The 17,724-nt window shown below is 40.2% G+C and overlaps 1 protein-coding gene across 22 annotated transcripts in view; it reads right to left on the bottom strand.

Annotated features, from left to right (window-relative positions):
• Nucleotides 1-17,724, bottom strand: part of RIMS2 (regulating synaptic membrane exocytosis 2) — an 848,125-nt gene that overhangs the window by 327,886 nt on the left and 502,515 nt on the right. For 12 of the 22 annotated variants that reach the window (XM_075063172.1, XM_075063173.1, XM_075063155.1 and 9 more), the window contains 2 exons: nt 12,991-13,199; nt 1,661-1,780 (listed from right to left, as the gene is read on the bottom strand). In XM_075063172.1, coding sequence (XP_074919273.1) covers nt 1,661-1,780; nt 12,991-13,199 — 329 coding nt within the window. Of the gene's footprint in view, nt 1-1,660; nt 1,781-12,990; nt 13,200-13,316; nt 13,385-17,724 lie in introns of all 22 variants that reach the window. The other 10 variants (XM_075063174.1, XM_075063163.1, XM_075063164.1 and 7 more) reach the window with 1 other exon arrangement.

The following is a 17,724-nucleotide window of genomic DNA, read 5'->3' as shown; positions in this document are numbered from 1 at the left end:
CTCTCCCCTGCACACAGTAAAAATATTTTTAATCTGTAAATGACTGTTTTTACCTCACACAGTTTTCCAAAAAAACCACCCACCAATCTTTTAGTGCCTCATTTTGTGAAAAATATAATATTCTGTAACGTTGACTCTTTTTCTTTGTTTGATTTTCTTTGGCTCTAAGGTGGAACATTTTCTTGATGAAGAAAAATGTTTGTTCAATCTATTTGAAAGTGATGTGAACTTTTAATTGAATAACAACAGAATTTGTACTATAACTCTATTTTCTGCTTGTATCATTTACCTTTAATATAAACCTCGACCTTTAAGGTACAAGTAATTTGCAAAATGATATTACTAAGCAGAGGAGTTTATTCAAAGGAGTAAATTAATTAATTAATTACTCAATCAAATCTAATTTGGTTCATTATGTTTTTTAAAAATACTTGTATTAAGGATATCTCTCTGTGTGGAGATGAGGCACACTGAATTTATTATGTATCTCTGAGAATCAGGGAAGAATGTATTATACAGTATAATCTTCTAATTCTATACCTTAGATTTCTTAGCAGTCTTTATACAGCAATAAAACAATAATATCAAATCTGTTTTATGGTTAGTTTTACAGCTTAAAAAAACAACCTGATAAAATTAAAATCCATGACAGGCAAAATTATTTAAAATAATTTTTCAGAGCAATTTACTGTGGTTAACACAATAGTAATTCTTGAGCTCAAAGTGCTGACGTATTCCACAAAACAAAAAGTATATCAGTATAACAGAATGCAAAATATTTAATAATTATTGACAGAGTGATACTATTATCCTCTTGTCTTAAGTTTTCTGATCCTTAAACAGTGCAATACATACCAAAGCAATGATTCAAGCTCACATTTTCACTGACATTGTCCTCTCACAATGTAAACATTTTTCAATTAGATAAAAATTCAAAAAATATTCTAAAGCAGATTAATATAGCTCATAATGAATTATGTTGACATAATCCCTATTTACAGTATCCCATACTATAGACTAAGCTGTGCACTTGAACTGAAGCCAGTACTATGTTAAATGAAGAATATTAGATTTATCAAACTTGTTGACAATTTGTCATAAATAAAGAAGTTCAAACCACATTTACAGGTTTCTATGCATTCTTTTTTACAAAATGTTATTAATTCTTATTCTTGTGCTAGTATTCTGTTAGGATTACAAAATATTATCTCAAAGTCCACAAGATACACGTGAAATGAGTAACATGAGATACAGATATGTAAGTTATAAGCTGGCAGATATATACTAGACAAAAAATCATAATAAAGCTGAAAATGTATTACTTAACAATCATATAGAATTAATAAATACAAAGTAAATCACAACTTGGGTTATTTAAAACATAAAAGTCCATAAATGCAATTAGAAACAATATAGCATTAGCATGAACAACATCCAACACCCTCTATTATACATTTTATTAAGCATATTTAAGACCTTAAAAAAGTAATCATTTTGATAACTGAAGATAAAATGTCATTATACTGTATTTCTGAGTGTAATGGCAACACTTAAAAAATGTCTTTCTTACATATTAACCTAGTTTACTAACCTTTAAATGTAATTACTTAACATTTAACTAACAAAGTAATACATATTTTCAAAATTGTCCATAACTAACCTTCAGCCCAAGCACTGCTCCTGAATCTCTAGGCACGCTTCCATCTTTTAGTCGTTTATTTAACAAAATCCGTCCAATTAGACGGTCTCCATCTTTGGAAGGTTGCCAGGTCACAGGATGCTATGATAAAATGTTAATGGAAAATATAATGAACATACTTTTTCAGAAAAAATCTCAATATTATTTTTCATTTCCAGATAAGTTTCCAATTTTTAAAAGCAGTATGATTACACCATTATTAGTTTCTTAGAAACATAGAAATAAGCCCTGCAAAAGAGATATTAAGTCATTCATTCTATCTCTAAGCCATTTAAAGAATGAATAAAATCTCTACCTCACAAATGTATTCCTACACCCAATTTGTGGAATATCTATAACTATCTTTATGCATAACTTGTTTACAGTGTTGTTTTAGCTGTATTAGCCCAAGGACATAAGAGATGCATGGAAGGTGAGGTAATATCTTTTACTAGACTAACTTCTGTTGGTGAAAGTGACAAGATTTTGAGCTTCACATGCTCTTCTTCAGGTCTGGAGAAGGAAACTAAAATGTTTAAGCTAAACAGAAGGTGGGACAGATTGTTAAGCATAAGAGTTCACAGATGTTATAGGAAAATATTTTAAATGAAGTGGGCAATTAACACCTCTTCAATCACAGACAATGGAGGGTTAGTATATAGCAGGGTATGTCACAAAGTTGTTGTAATGGATGATACAATCAGTGTTAGACTTGACGAGGACCCATCCTGAATGAAATCTTTTCCAAACTCCTTCTTCCATCCTTCAAACAAAATCCTGACCTCACCAACCTCATCAGAAGAAGCAAGCTCCCCACAGACCAGGACATACCAACTCAAAACAGCACCAGACCCTGCCAAACAAAATATAAAAAACCCAACCCTACAATGATCAACATCTCCTCCACAAAATACTTTTCAAGAGCCATGGGTCCTACATATGCCTATCATATGGAGTGTACCTCATTCTGTGCATCAAATGTCCTACCAACACCTATGTGAATGAAATGGTACCCCTGAATTTGACATTCCTGCATGTAGCCCAGATGGGACAGTAGTGCAGTCAGTAATTTTGTATGTTCAGCCACTGCCAGCTGAAAACCAAACATCACATAGCTAGGAAAATCTTAGGCCCTGAGCAGCAAGGCCATGCAGCTGCATGTCTGCAGCTTTGCTTTCAGAATGGGAGGATGGGACAGAAAGTTAACAGATTATAAATATGGAAGAGAGTGAGTGAATAGTGACCTTGATTTTAAGTGCCCCAACACGTTGTTATGATTAGAAATGTTTTGATGATAAGAGATAATCAGTAATTTTGTTGAAATTAGAAAAATTGGTGACCCACTAGGTGTTACTACGATGACTGCTAGCAGTCACTATAGGTTACATGCTCTGTTTAAGGTTAGTTATAAAAAATTAGGTGACAACAGTCTGCTTGTTCCAATTATTTATCAGACAAATGATCTATGCCCTCACTGATTTATTTCTGATGCTGCCTGGAGAGAAACAGTCAAATTACCATTAATTTGGATTTTCCCCTATTAGTAGCCATTGGGTCAATCCAGGTGCCCCCTGGAGTCACACCTTCATGATGCGGAATATAGGGCATTGTCAACCCACTGCCACCTCAGTTCCTTCTTGCCAGTTTGCTCTGACAGAGGGGTAGGTGGGTGGGTATTGGAATGGACATGAGCAACACATCTCGAAGAACAACTCTTACGAAAGGTAGGTAACTGGTTTTTCTTCTTTGAGTGATTGCTCATGTCAATTCCAATTATGTGATTACCATGCCTAAATTTTGGAGGAGGGGTCAGAGCTCAAAGGTTTTCTGATTATAGAACCACTCTGGCAAAGGCTGTGCCATCTCTAGCCTGCTGGGTAATGGCGTAAAGCAAGGTAAAAGTGTGATTGAGGCCCATGTTGTAGCTCTGCAGATTTCTTGGGTTGAAACCTGGGCCAGGAATGCAGCTGATGATGCCTGTGCTCTAGTAGAGTGCGCTGTAAGTGGAGGGGCAGGTATCTATGCCAGAACGTAGGTTGCCCGGATACAGACGTGATCCATGATGTAATTCTTTGGGAGGAGACTGTCTGTTACTGTGACAAACAGCTGAACAGACTTCAGAAACAGTTTCATCCAGTCAATATAGAAGAGTAACACCCTGAGAACATCCAACGAATGAAGTTTTTGTTCCCTACTGCTTGTGTATGGCTTGAAGTAGAAAACCGGAAGAAAGATATCCTGATTAACATGAAACTGGGAGACAACTTCAGGGAGAAAGGCCAGATGCGGTCTCAGCTGAATCTTGTCCTTATAGAACACACTGTAAGGAGGCTCAGATGTTAGAATCTTGATCTCAGACACCTTCCTGGCTACCAGGAATGCCATCTTATATGAGAAGTACAGAAGAGAACATGTCGCAAGCGGTTCAAAAGGTGGTTCCATTAGATATCCTGGGTTAGCAGATCCGGGAGCAGCAGTAAAGTGATTGGGTTTTCCATGGCTATTTCCAGGAGAGACATGTACCAGTGCTGGCAGAGCTATCATTATCACTGAGGCCTTGTCCCTTTGAACCATGAGCAGCACCTTGTGAATGAGGGGTATGGGTGAAAACGCATTCAAGAGGTGTCCCTTCCAGGGAAGGACGAACACATCCATGATGGAGCCCGGCCTGTGATTCAGAAAGGAGCAGAACTGCAGGCACTTCCTGTTGTGTCGCATGCTAAAAAGTCTATCTGGGGAAATCCCCAGCCTTGGAAGATGGTATTTGCGATATCCAGACAGATGGACGACTCGTGGTTGTGAAAGGACCTGTTGAGATATTCCATCAACTCATTCTGGATTCTGGGAAGGTACTACGCCTCCAGGTGTACTGAGTGAGCTATGCAAAAATCCCACAGTTTGAGGGCTTCCTGGCACAGAGGAGAGGAGCATGCACACCCCTGTCTGTTTATATAAAACATTGCTGTTGTATTGTCCATCATTGCCAATACCCATTTCCCTTCCAAATGGACTTGGAACATCTGGCATGCTAGATGGACTGCTCTCAGCTCTCTGACACTATGTGAAGTGAGAGCTCCGCTTGGGACCAGATGCCCTCAGTCCTGAAGTCTCCCAGAGGCACAGTTCAACCCATCGCTGATACCTCCATCACCAGCAAAAGGGACGGCTGTGGCCTGGTGAAGGAGACATCTGCACACACTGCTTGAGGGTCAAGCCACCGTAGAAGGGACTCGAGAAGCGGTTGAGTAGAGTGACAATTTTGTCTAGACTGTCCCATATAGGCCAATACACCAGCCATGCCTGAAGAGGTTGGAGTCTCAGTCTGGCGTGCTGTACTACATAGGTACAAGTGGCCATGTCGGCCAGAATCTTTAGCCAATTCCTTGCTGTGGTGGTAGGGAACTGACTAAGACTTTGCATGATGTCGCACAGGGACCAGAAACGTGACTCCAGTAGGTACCCTCTCGCCTCTGTAGAGTCCAATACTGCCCCTATGAACTATATCTACTGAACGGGGGATAGGGTTGACTTCTGTATGTTCAGTAGAAGGCCTAGGTCATTGAAAATAGCCCTTATGAAGCTCACTTGCACCTCCACTTGCACCCTGGAGCAGCCCTTGATTAGTTAGTTGTTGAGGTACAGAATCACCTGCACCTGACATTTACACAAGAATGGAGCCACAACTGCCATGCACTTCGTAAACACTGAGGAGCCACTGACTGGCCAAATGGAAGGACTGTGAACTGATAACGATAGTGCTTCACTAGGAACCTGAGGTACCTTCTGTGGGATGGCATTACTGAAATATGAAAGTAAACATCCTCCAAGTTGAGGAATGCCCAGCGATCTGATGTAATTTGGGCCCATGCAGGGTAGAAACAGGACAGTTAGCACAAGAAGGTAAGGGGGTATGGATCCAAAGTCTGGACTGGTACGTCACCCCGGGCACACCTTCAAAAGTTCCACTTCTGGCCTGAGAACTGTTTTGCCTGCCCAGAGACCTGGGTTGACGACGGGGGAGGCCTCTTTCTATTGTTCCTGTTATGCCTCTTGGAAAAATCCTGCATGTTCTGTGGGTGGTAGAAATGAGGGGGAGGGAGGTTGAGGCTTAAAGTGCCTCCGTTGCGTAGCCGGAGTGTGCAGGCCAAGGGGCTTGAGGGTGGCCCTCGAGTCCTTGAACTTATGAAGCTGTGAGACAGTTTTCTCTGAAAAGAGGGCTGAGTCCTCAAAGGGAAGCTCCTGTATGGTCTGCTGGAGCTCATATGGGAGCCCTGATATCTGCAGACAGGATCTCCTCCTCATGGCTACCCCAGAGGCCATGGTGTGGGTGGCCGAATCAGCCACATCAAGGGCTTCCTAGGGCGAAGCCCTGGCAATTAGCTTACCCTCCTCTACCCAGGAGGAGAACTCTACCCTGGAATCCTCTGGCAGAAGCTCCATGAACTTTGCGATATCTCCGCATAAGTTGTAGTTGTACTTGCTTAGGACAGCCTTGTGGTTAGAAATTTGGAGCTGGAGCCCGCCAGTGGAATAAATTTTTCTTGCAAAGAGGAAAATCCTCCTGGTTTTTAGGGGATGGGCCCTGGTTACCTTGACGCTCCTGATCATTTTCTGCTGCTACCACAAGGGAGAAGAGTACAAAAATGCTCAAACCCCTTAGAGAGAACAAAGTACTTTCATTCAATACTCTTTGCCATTGGTGGTAAGGAGGCAGGGGTCTGCCACATTGTCTTCGTGGTGTCCTGAATAGTTTTTATAAGTGGCAGGGCAATACAGGAGAGACCAGCGAGGGCAAGAATGTCCACAATTAGATCCGATGTCTCAGTGACCTCCTCAACATGGATCCCCAGGTTCTGCGCCACACTTCTCAGCAGCTATTGGAGCATTCTGCTGACCTCCAGAGCAAGGCCATCAAAGTTTCTGCCACTACTTCATCAAGCAAGGATGAGGACAAGGCCCTATCAGGGAGCGGGTACTGCTCTCTGCCTTTGGCACCACTGCCTAGTCTTCTGGCATGGCCAGTGCCAGTGTGGCCAGTTCAGTTGGTGCCGGTGCAGTTGGTGCCAATAAGTTGCTACCGGTGTGGTCAGTGTCAGGGTTGTGTGGTGTGGTTGGTCTTGACCCAGAGGCACATATGATGCCGAGGCCACCGATGCTGATCTCCGCAAATGGGACCTTTGTCTTTGGCCTTGATCCTGGTGGAACACCCAGGGGATCCAGAAAAGCCACTGGGCTGGAGCCTGCCATTGTCGAGGCCACAGTGCTGGATGGAACTGTTGCCTGTGTCTGCTGGACCTGGAAATCCTGCTTCTCCTCAACCTATAGGAGTCCGTCTCCAATTGGGAGGACTCATTGTAGGATGACCACAGAGGGGCAGTGCCCACTGGTGCCAGAGAACAGTGCTGAGAACTTGGGGACCAGTGTGGCTCCCCTATCCCAGTGGAAGGTACTGGTGCCAAGGGGATGGTGATCAACATGGTATCATTGCTGGCTTGCCTCTAGACGGCACCTAGGGTCTCACGGGTGCCTGTGAGATGGAGTTCAGTGTCCTGTTGCACCTAGGAGGGGAAGGCGGCACCATGAAGACGATGAGGTCCCTAGCAGCCTTGAATGTCTCTGGCATGGAAGGCAACTGCAGGTGGTCGCACTCTTCCCAGTGAGGGGAGTGCTGGGGGCTCAGACTTGACAGGTGCCATGGTGGCGCAGGAGTTGACAGAACCCTAGGTGGCAAGCTTATGTGGCCCGACACGGGTCTTACAACAGTTGACTCCTTCTGTGTCAGTCTGGGCATGGATAAGGGGCCTCTTTCGGGTCTCCTCTTCTTGTGGGGCACCAGGGATTGTGAACACTGCCATTCACTGCCCTGCACAGGGCCCCAACGTGGGAAATTTTGCCGGTGCTGACTCCTTCCTCGGTGCCAATTCATGGCTTCCTCGAGGTGCTCGGCATCGGCTCAGCTGACCCAGGGTCCAAATGGGGATGGAAGACAGCTTCCATCAGAAGAATCTTGAGGCGCACGTCAATCTCCTTCTGAGTCCTAAGGCGAAATCCACTGCAGATTTGCAGATTTACTTTTGGTGGGCTTCCCCCAAACACTTCAAGCAGGAAGTGTGGAGGTCACTTCTTGGCATAGACTTGCCACAGGCTGTGCAGGGTTTAAACCCCGGGACCAAGGCATGACCCAGTAGTGGGGGAGAATGAGGGGGATTGGGAGTACCCCCAGACGAACTTCTAGAGAGAGCTAACTAACTAACACCTACTAAAACTAACTATATCAAACTATTTACAGGAAAAGTCTTGCTGAAGCTAGAGATAATGAGCATTCTGGCTAACCGTCAGGGGGCAGTAAGAAGGAACTGAGGTGTTGGCGGGTTGGCAGGGCCCTATATTCCGTGTCATGAAGGCATGACTCCAGGGTACCTGGATCAACCCAAGGGGTGCTGCTAAGGGAAAATCTTTCCAGCTGTTGTGCGTGTTGCACGCTCACACCTAATTGGAATTGACATGAGCAATCACTCGAAGAAGAAAGAATGTTTGGATAATAAAGTTAAATCATGCCTTGATAAAATGCTTATTAATTTGAAGCCCAATATGACAGGAAAATGGCTCCTTCAGGGACCCCATGGAGTAAAAGGTATAGAAGTGTGAATTCTGGAACCACCTCTAATTAATTTGATCAGCACATAAGTGGTTCAAACCAATCTAAGGAAACAATTGGTGATCAGTCCAACCCACACGCTGAATAAGATTATTATGGACCTCATCTTAGCAAATATCTCGGTAATAGAACCCCATTTGGAAAGTTTTTCCAGCCATTATATGAGGTCTGGAAAAATTGGATGAATCTTCATGATGTCCCCAGACCATGCAAGAACTGAGTAAAAAGGGACATACTGGAAGCATTGGCACAAGGGTAGGGCTTCTTAATAGTATAAAGGAGGAAATGGCTGTGAATAAAATGAATTCAGTGGGGCAACACCTAAAGGATTTAGCAACATCCCTGAGGGAATCCTTAGATCAGTTAAGTTCCATACAGGATGGTGTGGCACAGTTATTAGAGGAATGGGAGCAATCCCAAGAAAAAGATCATCTCTGTCTCCTGCAGGCTGCTGGTGCCCTCCAGAGTAATATTTCCTTAGCCTTGGCATTCATGCAAATGCAGATGTGAATTAGTGATGTGGTAAAAGACATGATTTGAGATGGTATGTGAGGGATACTCCCACTGGAAATCAGGAAAAATTCCATCCAGACTGAGGGATTTATAATCCTGGTGGAAAATGGTAAATTTTGCATATGATAAAAGATCTGGAGAGATTACTGTATTTGTTTTACTAGTGTCAGCAGCAGAAATAAGGTGGATTTTCCCCATTGTAGTCTTCGGCCTTAATGCTAATCAGAGAGTGATAGAGCCCATGGATCATAAAATATGGGTACAAAAGAGGCTTGGGGTAGAAGAAAGCACAATTGGAAATCTGCTTAGAAGAATCTGGGATTGGATTTGAATTCACTACAAATATCTACAGCCACATAAATTATGTTTAGAAATTATAGAGGAAAAATATCATTATGCTGTTAATCCATTTGTAAATGAATCTGTGATTGTGTATATGGGTGATAATTGCATATGTCTTATAAGTTAGTGCCTGGTTCTTGTAATTAATTATGTGTATCATGTATCTCATGATCCCCATGAAAACAGATGATTTTGCCATATTGTAGTTATTGAAGGATATGATTTTAAATTTCAAGTGCCTGAGTTGAAATATAGCCAATTAAAAGTGAAATACACGTTGTATTCAAATGTAATAACTGAACGCACAGGAATGAACTTCTTTTCAGATATTGCTTCAGCATCCCCTTTTGAGGAATTACTTACATGCTACTAAACAAGAGGCACGTAGGATTATGGTCACAGTCCATCATTCTACTGGTGAAATTAAACATGTAATTGAAAGGGTTAGCAAAAATTGAGAACAACAAACGGTGAGAGACATTGTTGGGATGGTCCCCCATGGCAATAGGCATTTTTAATCTGGCTTTACAACCAATTGTGGTGATTTGGTGTTTCAAATAGTGTTGGTTGTTTTGTTCCTGGTGCTGACATGCTAGATTCAAAGGAAGATAAAATGGTTCCAAAGCCCATGCTTTTGCAAACCCTGGGTACTCCCCGAGGGAACCTACAGGAGGTCTGGTCTATAATGAAGCAGAATCAGGGGTGAAAATTGAGAGTGCCAGCAAGAAGATTATTGCTCGGTCTCAACTGCAGAGCTTGGAGCCTGTGCTGGGCATCTACAGTAACCCACTGAACTTGCTGTGTATGTGTGTGCAGATCTTAATATTAAGATATACAATCTGCAAAGAGGGGAGTGTTACCCGAGAATTTGTCATTAGTGCATGTAACCCCAGATGGGACAGTAGTGTAGTGAGAAATTGTGTATGTTCATCTACCGCGAGCTGAAAACCAAACATCAGATAGCTAGGAAAATCTTAGGCCCTGAGAGGCAAGGCCATGCAGCTGCATGCTTGCAGCTTTGCTATCACAATGGGAGGATGGGACAGAAAGTTAACAGATTATAAGTATGGAAGAGAGTGAGTGAATAGCAACATCGGTTTTAAGTGTCTCGACAGGTTGTTATGACTAGAAATATGTTGTTATGACAGTCAACTTGTGGAACTTCTTACCTGAGGAGGTTGTGAAGGCTAGGACTATAACATCGTTTAAAAGAGAACTGGATAAATTCATGGTGGTTAAGTTCATAAATGGCTATTAGCCAGGATGGGTAAGAAATGATGTCCCTAGCCTCTGTTTGTCAGAGGATGGAGATGGATGGCAGGAGAGAGATCACTTGATCATTGCCTGTTAGGTTCACTCCCTCCAGGGCACCTGGCATTGGCAACTGTCTGTAGACAGATACTGGGCAAGATGGACCTTTGGTCTGACCCGATACGGCCATTCTTATGTTCTTAAATGTTTTGACGGTAAGAGATAATGAGTAGTTTTGCTGAAATTAGGAAAATATGTGACCCACTAGGAGTCAATGTGTTTTGTTTGAATTTAGCTATAAAAGATTAGGTGAAAGCACTCTGTTGTGCCAATTATTTATCAGATGGATGAGCTGTGCCCCCATTGATTTATTCCTGACATCCTCCGAAGAGAAACAGTAAAGTTAACACTGTTTTGGGTTCTGAAAACCCTGGGTAACAAAACCAGACAATTACTACACTATCAAATGAACTCAAATAGGAAAATGATAAAAGAGAAAAACACCCTATCACCAGTGGGTCAACACTTTTCACAAAGCAATCATTCCATATATGACCTGTCAGTCCTCATCCTCCACGGAAACCTGTGTAACACCTTCAAAAGGCAAGCCTGGAAACTTAAATTCATAACTCTGCTGGACACTAAAAACCATGGACTTCACAGAGACACTGGTTTTATGGCCCATTACAGCAACTTGCAACACACCCTGATGCCTACTAACCTTCCCTTGTCCTACAAGTGCAGAGATGCTAATTGCCCATTTCAGTTTAAGTGGTCTCCTACAACTTGTCTGAACCCTTATGCTTAACAATCTGTCCCACCTCGTATTTAGCTTGGAAACTCTAGTTTCATTCTCCAGACCTGAAGAAGAGTTGTGTAAAGATTGTCCCTTCACCAACAGAAGTGGAAGATATTAACTGACCCATCTTGTCTCTTTTGTAATCACTAGATAGAAAGACACAGATATTTAGATATATATGATATATGCGATCATTACAGTTGAGTTGTAACAAAAATGTATGTTGAAGTCTAACACAATAACCCTGATGCTGAATAGGAAGTACAGTAGAACCTCAGAGTTACGAACTCCTTGGGAATGGAGGTTGTTCATAACTCTGAAATTTTTGTAACTCTGAATGAAACGTTATAGTTTTTCTTTCAAAAGTTTACAACTGAACATTAATTTAATACAGCTTTGAAACTTTACAATGAAGAAGAAAATTCTGCTTTTAACCATCTTAATTTAAATGAAACAAGCACAGAAACAGTTTCTTTGCCTTGTCAATTTGTTTTAAACTTTCCCTTTATTTTTTTTTGGAATTTATGTTTAACAGTACTGTACTGTATTTGATTATTTTTTTTCGTCTCTACTTCTGCTTGATTGCATACTTCTGGTTCCAAATTAGGTGTGTGGTTACCAGTCAGTTCCTAACTTTGTTGTTTGTAACTCTGAGTTTCTGCTGTAGAACTAGAAACTGAAATCTGATATATTGAGACTCAGACTTATTCTCTTTTCCACCATTCTAACCATCTCAGTTTTCCTCTCTCTGAGTATGGAAGGCCTTTCAGACACCTTTACATTCTCAGTGCTCCAAAATTATCAAAAGGACAAATTGAATGTAAAGGTATAAAGTAGTAACTCCCCTTTCTGATGTAGTATTTATTGAAATAACATTATCATTTCTAATAGTTCATACATATTAAATATATTCAGCACAACTACATTTTAATATTCCATCATCCCACTACAGTGTGTGTGTGTCTGTGTGTGTATACACACACACACATATATATACACACACACATACACATTACTGTATATTATTATAACATGCTGAGTAAAACTCTAAATAAACTTATTTATTTGGTGTAATCATAGCACTTTTTCACAACTATCCACTAGTTTCATGCTCCTCTCCATGCAAAATTAACTGGCACAGGACATCTCCCCTCCCATTACACCTAATAACTCTAAAAAGATTTATCACAATCCCCACCAAATGAAAGGCAATACTAACAAATATGAAAGCAGATGGCAAAGACTCTAATACTACACAATACTCCACAAAAATGGCATGACAACAAAACAAAAGAACAAACATGACAGTGAAAGGGAAAAAAGAAAAACAACTTTTCTGTGCAAATGGATCAATTTTTCTCCCTTTTTTTCCTGGGATTTAAACTATTAATTTAATTTTAGTCCCAGGAGCACATATGCAGGAAATCATATAAGCCAATCCAACAGAATCCTCATTGTTAATTACTTTATAGTTGAAGGTAATATCACCAAGTACTATCATGCGACCATAAGACCAAACATTCCTTTGTGCCTGAATATTTTTTTCTTATGCTACCAAAAAGTAAAAGTGACAAAGCAAGCAGGAATTTTTGGTTTTGTTTTTCTTTTCTGCACCTTAAGAAATGCTACATTGTCTCTAACCCTCCCCCCTCCCCGGTCTTTTTATTAAATGCATTGTTTTAATGAGCGACACAGAGCAAACGAAGACCAAATGAGAAGTTTAAAATGCAGGCTCCACAATCTCAGTACCTTCTCGCTATGGCTATGCTCCTCATTTAGAGTTGTGCTACTACACGTATCTACCCCAGAGTCTTTAACTTGAGGCTCAGACCATTCCAAGTCCTCTTCCAAAGAGTGGCAGCCAAAGCACACCATTTTCTTTTGTCTCTCAGATAAGGTGTTAGAATCTGACAAAACTGCCTGCTCACAAGTTTTTCTTTTTCCCCTTTGACTGTCCCCTGCAAGTGTGGGATAAAGAAAGGGATACAAAAAAGAAAACGTGCAAAGGTATAAATAAAACAAAGGAAAAGTGAAATGATAAAGTAAACTGAATGGTAAGGCTCCACATGTCTCACCAAAGACATTGGGGATGCCTCACTGCTATGCCAAGACGTATGGTCCACCCAGTTGTAATCCATGTCTCCTGTGAGAATCAGACAGACAAGATAGTGCAAGTAAAGGAAAAGCGAAAGAAAGGATAGACACATATATAATAAACTTTAAAAAAATTGTGGTTATCCTGCCTGATTCATAACCTTTGTCTGTAACCCTTGCTATATAATGTTTTCAAGAGAAAGCTGAGACTCTAAAACAATGGAATATACAGAATGTGGAAAACTGTGCATGTGTATAGGGGTGTGTGTGTGTGTATATACATATTCAATATATGTAACATATAAGGACTATACTATTAACAGTTCTTTGAAATTCTTATGAAAATACCTATAAATATCACAAAAAGATTTGACAACTTATTGTGTACACATTCAAAACTCTCTGGAAATTGACAACACTAATTGTAACTTGCGTCATCTTTGTCAGAATTGACCTAATAATGGGTTTGTCTTGTTGGAAGGGCCTTCTTGCCTTTTTCAGATCAAAATAATGATTTATCTCTACACAGCTATAACTAAACATCAAAACAGTGAAATTCTATATGTCACTTTATTATAATAAGCTTCAGAATGTTGAAACACCTGTCAAGAGATGATAGATCGTTAAGAAAAATAAAAGGTAGGAAATACTCAGAATTGATTGATATTAACTTTGCATAAAATTCATAGAAAAATTGAACATTCATGAATTAATGCGGGCAAAATTATTGCTATTGTACTGTTATCTCAAAACATGGACTCAATGGACTGTATTTTGATACAAAACAAATTTTTAAATATTTTCATTCAATATAAATGTAATTTTTATACCAGAAAGTTGACTTCTTAGATAAACTGAGAGATACTCATATTTTTGAACAGTTGTTCCAAAGGATTAATGCTAATGTCACTAGAAATGAGTGATAATACATGACTATATGCTATATAAATATTTTCTCATTTATCTAGGTTTTGTAAATCGTAGAATATACCTAAGTCTTAAGTCTGGGATAGTTCACATCAGGTGATAGAGAAGAGTATGAGTAGTGAATCTGATATCACTCTGATCCGCTGACCAACACATCTAGCATATGGGATGCACAGACACAGACCCCACAGAACTAACTACCCTACACAAAGCTTATTCATGGTTTGTCAGGAGGAAGGAATGGGGAAGACAGAGTTCTTGGCATGGAGGGGAATAGAGGACACGGGAAGAAATGGGAAAGGAGGTGCAGAAAATGCAGCTGGTTTAGTTAAAGAATGGGGGAACCTGTTATTGGAGTTGGGGAGTACACAGAGAATCTGGCAGATAAAAGGTTGGAAGGACTGGCAGGGAAACCCTGAAAAGGAGGGGATGGGAAGCTGGCTAGGGTGACCAGATGTCCTGATTTTATAGGGACAGTCCTGATTTTTGGGTCTTTTTCTTATATAGGCTCCTATTACCCCCCACGCCTGTCCCAATTTTTCACATTTGCTGTCTGGTTGCCCTAAAGCTGACACACAGGGAGCTCATATAGTGGAATGGAGGAGTATCTGGCATGTGCAACAAACTCAGCCTGCACAAGCGATGAAATGTGCAACTCCCTAATATATAATCACCACTGCATGAAAAACAGAAACTTGAAATGTATCTACACTCTTCAGTATCAATCCCTTAGACCTGCAAACTTCTTCAAATTAAAGAAAAAAAACAACAAAAAAACCCTCTTTATGTATACATAAAAATGGCACGGAAATAATGTTAAGAGTTGATTTTAAGATCCCAATGGGGCAAAATTCAGGGGGAAAATATGAAAATCTCTCCTTAACTCTGTCTATACATTATTTAGTGCATATAGTGTATACGATCCCCATTATTATGAGGTTCTCTGGAAAAAAAGTCTTCATCAGTTCTACTTGTATTTCTGCTCATGTTTAAGATCCTCAATGATTCCCAATCATATCTGCTCAGAATAAAATAAGAAAGATTGCGGGGCAGGGTTCTGATATAACCGACAACCTCACAGACTTAGCCTGGAATTTGAAAGTCCAGCTAAGCTCTGTTTAACACGTAAATTATGGAGATACTAATGATGGACCCATGGCTAAGGTCAGAGTTAAACCGCACTTAAAGCAACCGGACTAGTGAATATGTGGGTGCTATTTTTACATCACTATTCAAAGGTAAGTTGCACATTAAGCTTGACCCTTGATGTTATGTTGACATATTTTAGCATGTGAGGTTTCCTTTGATTTCATAAAACTTAACTAATGTTGAAAACAAATCTCATGAAAGTATCTAGAAGTTTACATATTCTAAATATGTATTATTTAAAGGTCTGAGCCTGCTGTCATTCAAATCAATAGGAGTTTTGCTTGATTTCAATGAAAACAGGATAAGACCCTACTATGAAAGGACTTCTTCAAAGCCATGGTCATCTATTATAGGAAGAATAGTAAAAGATCAATATGGCTCCAGCAGGAGCTCTTTAATGACCTGAAAAGCAAAAAGAAGCTACCAAAAAGTGGAAACATGGACAAATTGCTATGGAGTACAAAATAGCAGCTCAGGCACATAGGAATAAAATCAGAGAGTCAAAGGCATAAAATGAGTTACACTCACCAAGGCACACAAAAGACAATAAGAACAGTTTCGTTTAACAGAGAAAGATGTAGATGTAGGTCCTCTACTTAGTGAGGAAGGAGAGCTAATAACTGATGACATCAATAAACCTGAGGTGTTTAATGCCTATTTTGCTTCAGTCTTCACTAAAAAGGTCAATAGTGACCAGATACTCAACACAATTATTGTTAACAACAAGGGGGAAGGAATGCAAGCCAAAATAGTGAAAGAACAAGTTATAGAAGATTTAGATAAGTTAGATGTATTCAAGTCAGTGGGACCCAATGAAATTCATCCCAGGGTACTTAAAGAACTAGTTGAAGCATTCCCACAACCTTTATGAACTATCTTTGAGAATTCCTGGTGATGTCTTAAAAGATTGGAGAAAAGCAACCATAGTACCTGTCTTTAAAAGGGGGAACAAAGACAACCTGGGGAATCAGAGACCAGTTAGCCTGACTATGATACCTGGAAAGATCCTGAAACAAATTATTAAACAATTTGTAGAGAATCTGGAGGAAAATAGGATTATAAGGAATAACCAACATGGATTTGTCAAGAAAAATCATGCCAAATGAACCTAATTTCCTTCATTGATAGGGTTATTGGTCTAGTGGATGAGGGGAAGCAGTAGACATGATATACCTTGATTTTAACAAGATTTTTGACACAGTCCCCAGTGACATTCTTATAAACAAACTAGAGAAAAGTGGTCTAGATTAAATGACTAAAAAGTGGATACACAACTGGTTGAAAGACCATAATCAAAGAATAGTTTCAATGGTTCGCTGACAAACTGGGAGGATGTATCTAATGAGGTCCCACACGGGTCAGCTCTGGGTCCAGTACTGTTCAATATTTTAATTAATGACTTGGATAATGGAGTAGAGAGTATGGTTATAAAATTTGCAGATGACACCAACCTGGGGGAGGAAGGGAATTGCAAACACCTTGGAGGGCAGGATTAAATTCAAAATGACCTTGACAAAGTGGAGAATTGGTCTGAATTCAACAAGATGAAATTCAATAAAGATAAGTGCAAAGCATTTCACTTAGGAAGGAAAAATCAAATGCACAACTACAAAATGGGGGGAAACTACTGAGGTGATAATACTGCTGAAACAAAGTGACACAGCTGAAAAATGCTAATGTCATTTTGGGGTATCTTAACAGGGGTTTTGTATATAAGATCCGGAGGTAACAGTCCTCCTTCATTTGGCACTAGTGAGATCTCAGCTGAAGTACTGTGTCCAATTCTGGGTGCCACATTTTAGGAAAGATGTAGACAAATTGGAGAGAGTCCAGAGGAGAGCAATAAAAATGATAAAAGGTTTAGAAAATCTGACTTAAGAGGAAAGGGTAAGTAAACTGAACATAGAAAGTCATGAGAAAAGAAGACTCAGCAGGTGACCTGATAATAGTCTTCAAATATGTAAAAAGTTGTTATAAAGAGAATGGTGATTAATTGTTCTCCGTGTCCAGTGATAGTAGGACAAGAAATAATGGGCTCAATCTGCAGCCAGGTTAGATATTAGAAAAAACTTTCCAACTATAAGGGTAGTTAAGATCTGGAATAGGCTTCTAAGAAAGATGGTGTAATCCCCATCATTGGAGGTTTTTAAAAATAGGATGGCCAAACACCTGTCAGGGGTGGTTTAGGTCTACCTAGTCCTGCCATTGCACAGAAGGCTGGATTTGATAGCATCTTGAGCTCCCTTCCAGCCCTACATTTCTATGATTCTATTTTCATGTAAAGTAGTTAAGTTTTAAACTATCTAAAATGTT

This window comes from Chelonoidis abingdonii, chromosome 2 (assembly GCF_003597395.2).
Source record: "Chelonoidis abingdonii isolate Lonesome George chromosome 2, CheloAbing_2.0, whole genome shotgun sequence".
In the NCBI taxonomy this organism is placed as follows: Eukaryota; Metazoa; Chordata; order Testudines; family Testudinidae; genus Chelonoidis; species Chelonoidis abingdonii.
The sequence above is the reverse complement of the archived record's forward strand: the minus strand, read 5'-3'. Positions and strand labels throughout refer to the sequence as shown.